This window comes from Myotis davidii, unplaced genomic scaffold (assembly GCF_000327345.1).
Source record: "Myotis davidii unplaced genomic scaffold, ASM32734v1 scaffold46, whole genome shotgun sequence".
NCBI classification, from domain to species: Eukaryota; Metazoa; Chordata; class Mammalia; order Chiroptera; family Vespertilionidae; genus Myotis; species Myotis davidii.
The window spans coordinates 3,133,127-3,145,250 of NW_006383006.1; the positions used below are offsets into that span (position 1 = coordinate 3,133,127).

Sequence of the window (12,124 nt, forward strand, 5' to 3'; positions counted from 1 at the left end):
CCCCCAATTTGTATCTTTTTATTTATATCTTTTTCCAGTTTCACTTTTTAAAAAATTAATTTATTTTCCAATTACAGTTGACATATAATATTGCTAGTTTCAGTTATTCAATATAGTGAGATTACCAGGGGTGGGCAAACTTTTTGACTCGAGGGCCACAATGGGTTCTTAAACTGGACCGGAGGGCCGGAACAAAAGCACGGATGGAGTGTTTGTGTGAACTAATATAAATTTAAAGTAAACACCATTACATAAAAGGGTACGGTCTTTTTTTTCAATAGTTTTATTCATTTCAAACGGGCCCGATCCGGCCCGCGGGCCATAGTTTGCCCACACTGGATTAGACACTTATATACCTTACAAAGTGACCACCCTGGTAAGTTTAGTTCCTGTTAACTAATTCTTAAACTGTAACCATTTGGCATGTCACTTGTATAATTTTTGGATATCCTTTCACCAATTTTATAATTATGAATACATTTTAAAATCAACTTACTTACATTTTCCTTAGCATCTTTCTAAGCAGTAATATCAGTGAAATAGTAGGCTTGATGTTCTGGATTATTATTTTTTTAATACATATTACAATAAGTGAATAATTATTCAAAATTTAAAAAATATGTGTGTGCCACTTAAAGTAATTTCACATACTGCTAGTAATATATCTATCATACTTATAATAAAAGAAAATGCTTCAGGTATACCTAACTTTTTACTGCTTACCCCAAGTACAATTTTTTAAAGGAGTCTTTCTTAATTTTTGCAAGACTATAGGAATCTATGATCTTAGTTTACTATCTTGACTAGGTCCTTTTCCTGATTTTAAATGACTTCATTAAACAAAAAAATATTTGTTCAAAGAAAAGTTTCAGGCAATTAGAAAAAATATATATAATTGCAGAAGCCAGACTACATTTGGACACTTACATATGTGTTTTGCTATAGATCCCATTTATTTTGCTACCTTGATTTTAGCAATTAGTACATCATGGGCATGTGCTTAAATGGTGTGGGTAATGAATGTACTACATAAAGTTCTTTTTCTTTGAACTACCAGTTTTGTTGGTGTGTGTGTGTGTGTGTGTGTGTGTGTGTGTGTATACATGCATATGAGGGAAAACTTAGATAAAACTTCTTCCTTAAGCAGTTTATACATAGGTCTTACCTCTATTAAGAAATCGTTCCCTCCAAACAAAGTTAATTGTGTTTAGACCTAATTTTTTATATTGGAAATTGATCTTTTATTTATTGTGTATAAAGTACTTCAGGAATGTTGAAAATGAATTCTACTTCTCAGTAAGAGAAGAAAAAGTCATTATATGAAGGTAAAAATAATAAAAATTATGTTTCAACAGGAAAACAATGAAACCGGCTTAGAGAATGTTATAAACAAAGTAGCCACATTTAAGTAAGTACTTAATGCTTATGCTTATTCTGAGAGTAGGCAATCTTTAGTCTTGTATTTTGGATACTTTGTAGAAGCTCTGAAATTCTTGCTTGAATTCCCAAGGACTAGAATAGAGTGTTAGAAAGAGAACAAGGGGCACACAGTAGGCACTTTAATATGTGTTTGTTGAAGAAATGAGTATTTGGGGCAGGTGAATGAGAGATACCCAAATGTGTGATATTAAGTGATTTAGTATGTAACAAAGAAACCTTATCCATAGTCTTTCCCATCAACTATGCCAAGACTTATTTATTCTATAAATTTTCATATGGTAAACTTATTCTATAAATTTTCATTTTACATATTAATTTTAGACTTTTCTAGTAGGTTTATTTTTGTTTGTTTTTTAAAAGAATTGTATATTTACTGACCTTGAGGCAGATTCAATACACAACCAATTTTAAATGTACATATTTTAATTCAATTTTGAAGTGTTTTCTCACACACATATAAATTGGCATGCAGTAGTTGTCCTAAGGCAGCGATTTTCAATGGGTGTGCTGCAAGAATTTTCAAAACATGCAATACCTATTCATTTAGGGGCACTGACCTCTTTTCCCTCTTGTCTAGTAAAAAATGACAACAGCTAACACAGCAATAGCTCTCTGATGTAAATGAATTAAAATAATGCTATTTTTTTGTCAGATTGGCAAAAGTATATTTTTTAGTGTGCTGCCAAATTTTAGCAATTATTTTATGTGTGCCATGAGCTGAAAAAGGTTGAAAATTTCTATCCTAAGATAAAACACAGTCATCTTAAACGGTTGCAAGTATTTTCACCCAAATTTGAAAAATTGTTTATCCTGAACATGAAAATCTCTAGTAGATTTAAAACAGTATTTTATGTGTTGGCAGATATAGGCAGTCAGTTGAGTGTCATCCCATCCCGTGCACCAAAAGGTTGCCGTTTTGATTCCTAGTCAGGGCACATACCCAGCTTGTGTATTCAAGGTGCATACAGGAGGCAACCAATTGAGGTTTCTTTCTCACATCAATGTTCCTCTCTCTCCCCCTCTCTACCATTTTTAGATTTGACCTTAGATAACACAATGTGCTTTAGTTGAACAGACAACCTTTAGGTTTCAGAGGCTAAAAAAGAATCCTTAGGAACTTAAAAAGGTCATGGAATCAATTATAGGTGGTATAAAATAAACTTCCTTAGATTTGTTTGAATTTCATAATTATGAAACACAGGTTAGCCGTTATCAGGACTTTGAGCATACAGTGTATGTTTTTAGTTTTAATATTGGAATGAATTTGTCATTTCAGTTTAAGCCAGCTGAGTGAGATATAATTATGTTTTTTTTCTGCTAGATTTTGACTTTTAGATTACTTTTTAGGTTCTTATTTTGTCTGTATTCTATTCTTCAAGACAACTGCAATTCATCTCTGTATTTTTTATTTATTTAGGAAACCAGGTGTATCAGGCCATGGAGTTTATGAACTAAAAGATGAATCATTGAAAGACTTCAATATGTACTTTTATCATTACTCCAAAACACAGCATAGCAAGGTAGGAAAAGATACCCTCTTCAGAAAATAAACCTAAAATGCTTTTTAACTCCACAGAAAAATTTCTGGGTTTTCTGTAGTTTCATACTCGTTTTTATTAATAGAGGCCATTATTTCATCCAAGAAATTAAAATGGAATCAATAATGTTATCTAGTGTGCAGGTAATATTGAAATTTTCTATATTATACAAGAAAAGGACAATAAGTAAATATTGTTGACTGAAAGAATGGGCACTAAATTCTTGAGGAAGGATATTACCCATTTATTTTGCAGAGATTTTCCTAGTACAACCATTTTGCTTCTGGAACAAGGTAGCATTTTTAATACACACTTCAGTATATAAAATATTTTGGTAGGTTGATGGAACTTTCTTGCTTCTTTCCAAGTATTCCATTTGTGTCATGCTTGTCAAGCAGTATATTTAAAGATAGACTGTCTTCTTTTTCTTTTTCTTTTCTTTTTTTAAATATATAGGCTGAACATATGCAGAAGAAAAAGAGAAAACAAGAAAACAAAGATGAAGGTAAAAAGTGAGATTCTGAATTGACTCATTTTGACTATTTCCTGTGCTTTTATTATCAGCTGAGTATATAGTGGTTTGTTTCTTGTTTATTTAGTGTGGGCAACTAATACAAGTGCAAAGAACCCTTTGTTTCTTGTTCACATTTTAAGATATGGCCCACCTCAGTGGTGATATAATTTTAAATTTATAGCAAATGGAGTTTATTTTGGGTGATTGACATAGTGATTTATATTTCTCTTGACATTAACGTTTTTAGTGCTTTCAAGGTAATAAAAATTGTGTTGTTTTTGCATGTAATATATGACTTTGACATTTGCAATTTAGCATGTAGAATAACCCAAATAAAAATGTACCTGTTTGTCTCTTCTGCCATCCATCTCCCTTCTACTATAGCATTACCACCACCACCACCTCCTGAATTCTGTCCTGCTTTCAGCAAAGTGATTAACCTTCTAAATTGTGATATCATGATGTACATTCTCAGGACCATATTTGAGCGGGCATTAGACACAGATTCTAACTTGTGGACTGAAGGGATGCTCCAGATGGTATGTAAACCTCAAATATTACTTGAGTCAGAACCACAACTAGTGCACCTGAGACATAGAGGTCATTAAAAATAGCTTAGGTGTGCCCTGCTGGTGTGGCTCTGTGGTTGAGTATCGACCTATGTACCAGGAAGTCATGGTTCAATTCCTGGTTGGAGCACATGCCTGGGTTGCTTGATCCTCAGAGTGGGGCGTGCAGCAGGCAGTGGATCAGTGATTCTGTCTCATGATTGATGTTTCTCTCCCTCTCCCTTCCTCTCTGAAATCAATAAAAACATGTTAAAAACAAAGAAAAGTAGGAGATTGAGAAAGTGGGAAAAGAACAGGCTGTGAGTCTTAGAGTCATCTGTTATAAATGTAGATTCACCTGCTGATAGAATATGGGGTACTGACATCAAAAAAAAGCTTAGGTGTGGCACAGATTTCCTTAGTGACATATCATCATGTTTTTATTATCCTTACTTCTGGGAACCATTTATTTTTATTTATTTATTTATATATATAAATAATATATATATTAGAGGCCTGGTGCACAAAATTCATGCACTCAGGGGTGGAGGAGTTCCTCAGCCCGGCCTGCACCCTCTCTCAGTTCAGGAGCCCTTGGGGAATGTCTGACTGAGGAGCAGGCCTAAGCTGGCAGTCAGACATCCTTAGGGCTGCCATGGAGGCAGGAGAGGCTCCTGCCACCGCTGCTGCACATGCCAAGTCTGAGCCCAGCTCTGGCTGAGCAGCACTCTCCCTGTGGGAGCACACTGACCACCAGGGGGCAGCTCCTGCATTGAGCATCTTCCACCTGGTGGTCAGTTTGCGTCATAGCAACTGATTGTTCCGCCATTTGGTTGATTTGCACTTTAACCTTTTATTATATAGGATAGCCTGCTCCTGCTGATAATAAAGTTCCAAGTTATTGTGTCATAATTTTCTATATATTTTTTTATTTCACTTGTATTATGATGCGACAGTGTAATAAAGACTTGATGACAGACAGATCTAGGCTAAATTTTCTTTTTTTCTTAGCTATTGTTGGCCTGCAGATTCTAAATGCTGTCATACTGTATGTGTATCTTAATTTTTGTTATAGCAATGGTAAATAAATGGCAATAAAAAGATTTCATACCATACCAGATATATTTGAAATCAAAGTTAACATTTCTCTTCCTAACTCTCAGTGCTATTCCTAGGAAGTAAGCATTGTTAAAGGTTTGTATCTTCTGGAAATTATTCCACATTAGTGCATATAAGCTTACTTCAATCTTAAAGCTACAGATTCTATTGTAGGCATATCTGTAATGCATTTAACCAGTCTCTTATTAAGAGACATTAGGTTGCTCTTAGGTCTTTGTATAACAGAGAACACTAAAATGAACATCCTTATATAAATATCTTTGTATAGTTAAGTGAGTGTATCTGTCATACTAATTCCTAGTATACTGGGTCTGTACCTTTACATTTTTTTATAGATATTGTCAAATTGGCTTCCAAAAATGTTACATCGGTTTACTTTCCCATCATCAGTGTGGTGAAAAGTGCCTGCTTCTCAGCACCTTTGCCAGTTTTGTATTTTACCAAATGGTAAAAAAAAATTTGCCGCTCTTGTGGGAAAAACAGGATGACCTTGCTTCACCTCACACTTATTTATTATTAAGTGAGGTTGAACATTTTTCATATGTGTACTTATCATTTCTCTTTCTGTAAATTTCTAGTTGGTAACCTTTGCCCATTTTTTACCTATCAGATTGCTTATTTTTATTCATCCGTTTAAAATATATTTACCTGAAGAAGCACAATCATAAAGATCTTCTCCTATATTTCTCCTGTAGGCATTTCATATTCTGGCGTTGGGGTTACTAGAAGAAAAGCAGCAGCTTCAGAAAGCTCCTGAGGAAGAAGTGACCTTTGACTTCTACCACAAGGCTTCAAGTATGTATTAGGCTGAGCGAAGGATAAGGTGGCCTTTTTGTACTGTCTTCAACCTAGAAGAACAGAATAAGTTTAGATTAGATTTTTATTAAATGCTACCTGAGTAAGAGTTTTTTCAAAGCACACTCCAGGCATATTGCTTATAAGACCAAAAGGAGAAAAGCATCTTATTTCTATTTATACACAGGGTTTTTTTTTTAGATCATTGAAGACATCATAAATCTATTTAGTTTATGGATATATAACAGCTCCCACTTTCATATTTTTGGAGCTTTGGATCTTATTTAAGTACTTTTACCAAACATAAAACATGTGGAGGAAAGGCAAGAGACAGATCAGTAAGATTCGCTTTCACTTACCAGCCCCAAGGGACAATGAGCAAGAGAGACCCAAAGTAAATCCAAGTTTTGAAGTTGTTTAATTCAGTACTTCGTACTTCCTGTAATTGCAGATTCTTCCATTAAAAACTTAATGTATTTAAGGGATTGATTGCAAACTTTGCTTATCCATTGAATCGTATTAGCTATAAGTTATAATTTATACATAATTATGAAGCAATTTATTTACTTGTGACATGTACTTTTTGTGTTTTAAAAAAGGATTAGGAAGTTCGGCCATGAATGCTCAGAATATACAAATGCTTTTGGAAAAACTCAAAGGAATTCCCCAGTTAGAAGGCCAGAAGGACATGATAACATGGATACTCCAGGTAAACGTGGAAAATAACTGGTTATATCTTGGTTTAGTTATTTAAGAATCCTCTACTTGCGCCCTAGCCGGTTTGGCTCGGTAGATAGAGTGTCGTCCTGTGGACTGAAAGGTCCCAGTTTCGAGTCCAGTCAAGGGCACATGCCCAGGTTTTGAGCTCAGTCCCCAGTCGGGGGTGTTCAGGAGGCAGCCCATCAGTGATTCTCTCTCATCATTAATGTTTCTATCTCTCTCCCTCTCCTTTTCCCTCTGAAATCAATATTTTTTTTTAAAAAAAAGAAGAATCCTCTGTTTGCCTCTAAAATTAAACCACTATATTCTTGTGAAGTCATGTACTTCTGTTTTGTTTTTTGGTTTTTTTTTTAATATATTTTATTGATTTTTTTACAGAAAGAAAGGGAGAGGGATAGAGAGTTAGAAACATCGATGAGAGAGAAACATCAATCAGCTGCCTCCTGCACATCTCTTACTGGGGATGTGCCCACAATCAAGGCACATGCCCTTTATCGGAATCGAACCTGGGACCTTTCAGTCCACAGTCTGACACTCTATCCACTGAGCCAAACCGGTCAGGGCTACTTCTGTTTTTTTATGCTTACTCCTATGTTTTCATGTTAGTAATTCTATTTTCTCTATGTTTTAATGGAGTTTTAAAAAAATAAAATGTATTCATGTGTGTTATTCAGTTAACATATTGAATCCAACTATGTGCTGTACTCATTGCTAGACTCTGAACAAGACAGATAAGGTGCTTGCTATCATAGAGCTTATATACTAACTGAGATGCAGACAATAAATAAGAAAATACCAGGATAATTCAGATGAATGGGGGTAACTTTAAATGGGTAATCAGTAAAGGTCTGTTTTGGGAGATGACATTAGAACTGAATGACATGAAACCAGTCATAAGAATCTGGGGGAGCACTCTAGAAAGAGGGAACAGCAAAACTAAAGCTCTAAGGTGACCAGAAAGAAGGCCAGGATGACTGGAGTACAATGAGGAGAGGGAGAGAGAGATGGGCAACAAGGTCAGAGGGGCAGCCAGCAGCCAGGGCATTATAGGAACTTACAGGTCAGGGCAGTGATGGCGAACCTTTTGAGCTCGGCGTGTCAGCATTTTGAAAACCCTAACTTAACTCTGGTGCTGTGTCACATATAGAAATGTTTTGATATTTGCGACCACAGTAAAACAAAGACTTATATTTTTGATATTTATTTTATATATTTAAATGCTATTTAACAAAGAAAAATCAACCCCAAAAATGAGTTCATGTGTCAACTTTGATACATGTGTCATAGGTTCGCCATCACTGGGTCAGGGTAAAGTAATGGATTTTACTTTTTTTTTTTTTTAATATATTTTATTGATTTTTTTACAGAGAGGAAGGGAGAGGGATAGAGAGTTAGAAACATCGATGAGAGAGAAACATCGATCAGCTGCCTCCTGCACATTCCCTATTGGGGATGTGCCCGCAACCAAGGTACATGCCCCTGACTGGAATTGAACCTGGGACTCTTCAGTCCGCAGGCCGACGCTCTATCCACTGAGCCAAACCAGTTAGGGCTGGATTTTACTTTTGAGTACAGTGGGAAACCATTGAAGGATTTTAAGTGACAATATATTATCTATATTTTTACAAGATCACTCTGCTGTGGGGTAAATAGATTATAAGGGACAATTATAAAATCAGGGAAACCATTAAAAGATTATTGCAGTAAACCTGGTAGAAGTAAGTATGACTTAGACTAGGATGCAAATGCCGAGAAGCTAAGCTGATTAAGGTATAATTTGATGGTAGAATCTATTGTACTTGCTGATAGTTTTGATGGAAGGGGAAATTAAGGAGTCAAAGATGACTTCTGGATTTGGAGCTTTGAACTATTGGGTGGATGGCTGTGCCTTTGGGAAGGAGTGTATAAGGGGTTATGGATAGAGGCCAGGAATATTTCTTTAATGGAAAACCTTCCATATGGAAACATGAAATCAAGGTTATGGGGTTTCCCCTCACTGTATTTATTAAAATATTCTTATGTTATCAGCTAGATAATTGTTTTATAATTAGAATATAGAATGATTTTTTTTCCACATTCATATCAAATGGAGATCTTTGTACTGATTTGTACTTCAAGAAATCTGCCCTTTTTATTATGTAACTAGAGGCCTGGTGCACGAATTTATTGCATGGGGGGGGGGATCCCCTCAGCCTGGTTTGTGCCCTCTCGCAGTCCAGGACCCCTTGGGGGATGTCTGCCTGCTGGGCCTAAGCCAGCAACAGACATCCCTCTCGCATTCCGGGGCTCTCGTTCCCTACTGCCCATCTTCAGTGGAGGTGGGAGAGGCTACTGCAACGCCGCTGCACTCGCCACCTGTGAGCCTGGCTTCTGGCTGACCAGAGCTCCTGCGTTGAGCATCTGCCCCCTGTTAGTCAGTGTTTGTCATAGCGACCCTTTGGTCCATTTGCATATTAGGGTTTTATTATAGAGAATCAGACATTCCTTAAGCAAGCTTAATGTAATTGGATATGTAACTGTAAGATGAAGATGTTATTATTAAGATTTTTCTTGAAGTAGATTTCATGAATATTTTGTATTTGAGTTAAATTTACCAACATAATTTAAAATACAAAATCAAAACAGAAACAAGAGAAGTAGTTAACTATTCTAACTTTATTAAGAAAGTAAACTGAACTGTGATTTAGTCCAACATTTATATTCTACAGATAAGATGTTATAAATTGAAGATTTATTCCTGAAAATTTAGTTTTGGTTGAAATACCAAAGTTCATTGACAAAATATACAAAAAGCATAAGTGTTTACTCTTATAAACATTGGGTATTTTATCCAAATGTGTAATGTAAAGTTGTGTTGTAAGTTTCTTGTGGGAGATTTTTCCACATGAGATTGAGGCTCCTTCAAAATATCAGTAAATTTATACCTTCGTATTGTTGGAACCTGATATTTGGTATGAAGAATTAGATAGCTGTTGTGGAAACACCTCTGAAGATAAATGATTAAGTGAAAATGAAAAATAGGAAACAGCAACCTTGTATATAACAGGATTGCCTCTTATGAGAAGACTAGAGGCCTGGTGCATGAAAATTCATGCACCTGAGGGCAGGGGTCCCTCAGGCCGGCCTGCCCCCTCTCACAGTCCGGGAGCCCTCGGGTGGGAGGCAACCTGGTGATCAGGGGAAGGCGATGGGCAGCCGCCATCTGAGGCTTGCCTGTACCTCAGGCTGGCCCTGGGCGGCTGGGGACTGGGGAACTCCGGAGGCAGGTGCGTGAAGTGGCCGGACCCACCTGGGGGCGGGCCCAGCTGTGTTGCACGCCTGCCGCCCCAGCAGGCCTGAGGGGACCGTGCGCCACCATCTTTGAGGGTGTGACAGTCAATTAGCATATTCCCTCTTTATTGGCTGTGGACGCCGCCATCTTGTGAGGGTGCGATGGTCAATTAGCATATTCCCTCTTTATTAGATAGGCTATGTAAATATAAAGAATGAAATTCTTTATTTTCCCTGGCAAAAGCAGAGGTATGGTAACACCTGCAGATCAAATCAGTTTATTTTGATTCCTGGAACCTCCTCTTTAGCTCCATTGCTAATCAAATAGGGGAGGTATTTGTCACAGTTAGGAGTCACTGTGTGTGTGTGTGTGTGTGTGTGTGTGTGTGTGTGTGTGGTTTAAGTCAAAGAAATTTGGACACTTGATGACAAAATCAGATTAGTGAATTTTTCTGTTCCTGATCAGTGCAACCAAATCTTTTAACATTTTATTTGTTTTTCAGATGTTTGACACAGTGAAGCGATTAAGAGAAAAATCTTGTTTAATAGTAGCAACTGCATCAGGATCAGAATCTATTAGGAACGATGAGGTAATAACATTATAATAATGGTGACATTCATCTCTGTCTTTGAACTTTGCTGGTATAAAGGAACTGCTTCTTTTTGTTAGAAGGAACCTATTGTAAAGTACATGAGATGTCCATTTTCTGTTGTTCATTAAGCTGCTTCTTTTTTTAAATCCTTATCCAAGGAGTGAGGATATTTTATTCCTTTGATTTTTAAAGAAGGTGGAAGGGATGGGGGGTGCTGAGAGAAAAAGAGGGAGAGAGAGAGAGAGAGAGAGAGAGAGAGAGAGAGGCATCGACATGAGAGAGACACATCAATTGGTTGCCTTCCACATACACAGCGACCGAGGGCAGAATCAATCCTGCAACCCAGGTATGTGCCCTTGACTGGGAATCAAACCTGTGACCATCTGGTGTGCAAGCCAACATACTAACCATCGAGCCATGGCCAGGGCTCATTAAACTTCTGTATTGCAGGGATTAGTGGTACTTGACATGTAGTTATCCAATATAATACAAAGTCAGAGGAAATAGATGTGTAGTGGAGCTCTGTTGGAAATACTTCATTAATTTAAAAACTTTTAATATCTGATATTGGGATATGTCTTACAATCAGTAGCTTCTTATAATTTAATCAGCCGCATTCTTAGTGGAACATAGACAATGGTACATTTTAGATTCAATGAAATAGTAATATTTAGGTTATTAATTTTCTTAATATAATGAATCAGGTTTTGATTATTTTAATCTTAAAATTAGAATATTATTTGTATTTATTAAATATCCTTTATAAAAGGAAAACACTGGGCTTAAGTTAGAATACATAATAAAAAATGCCAGTACAAAAGATGGCAGCGTAAGCAAATGCCTGTACTCACTGCCTCCCAAACCACATCAAAATTACAACTAAAATATAGAACAACCATCATCCAGAACCACCAGAAAGCTGGCTGAATGGAAGTACTACAACTAGAGAAGTAAAGAATAAAGTACACTGACACTGGTAGGAGGTGCACAGGTGCAGAAGGGGCAGGTCCAGCACCCATGTGTGCCACCTTTTTAATTGGGAGAGAAATTGCTTCTGCGAAGGCCGCCCTAAGGAGCAAGGGGTCCCAGCCCTACACCAGACACCCAGCCCAGGGTCCCAGAGCTGGGAAAACAAGTCTCTACGCACCGTAAAAACCAGTGCAGCTTGGGGCTGAGTGACACACAGGCTGCTGGAGACCCAGCTGCTCCTCTTAAAAGGCCGGCACCACAAACTGAATTTACAAAGCGGGAGCTTCCTCTGAGCTCCAGTGCTGGGTGAGGCTCTGGAGACCCAGACACATACAGGGAGAAACCGCACTGTTGGGCATCAGGGCAGGAACTCGGGGGCAGCTTTCTTCCAGACGGAGGTGCTTGCGTCAGTCATTATTCTCATGCACGGACCTCCGTGGTTGCAGGGCTGACTGGCAGCCATTTCTGTTTGCTCCACCTGGTGATTCCCTTAGGCCCTGCCCACCCAATTTACAACCCCACCCAAGCTGTGCAGCGGCTTTTGCATATGAATGGCCTGCCTTTTCTCAGGCTAAAAACCTGTCAAACAAGCTGCAGCTGGGCCAGGGGGCTCAGACC

At 37.5% G+C, this 12,124-nt stretch overlaps 1 protein-coding gene across 4 annotated transcripts in view; it reads left to right on the forward strand.

Annotated features, from left to right (window-relative positions):
* UBR1 (ubiquitin protein ligase E3 component n-recognin 1) overlaps window positions 1–12,124 on the forward strand; it is a 148,438-nt gene that overhangs the window by 70,538 nt on the left and 65,776 nt on the right. For all 4 annotated transcript variants that reach the window (XR_001512198.1, XM_006778036.2, XM_006778037.2 and 1 more), the window contains exons 22-28: window positions 1,356–1,408; window positions 2,858–2,960; window positions 3,435–3,483; window positions 3,877–4,031; window positions 5,855–5,954; window positions 6,554–6,663; window positions 10,448–10,534. Coding sequence is in view for 3 of the 4 variants with exons in the window: in XM_006778036.2 (XP_006778099.1) it covers window positions 1,356–1,408; window positions 2,858–2,960; window positions 3,435–3,483; window positions 3,877–4,031; window positions 5,855–5,954; window positions 6,554–6,663; window positions 10,448–10,534 (657 nt within the window). In the remaining variant the exon portion in view is untranslated. The remainder of the gene's footprint in view (window positions 1–1,355; window positions 1,409–2,857; window positions 2,961–3,434; window positions 3,484–3,876; window positions 4,032–5,854; window positions 5,955–6,553; window positions 6,664–10,447; window positions 10,535–12,124) is intronic.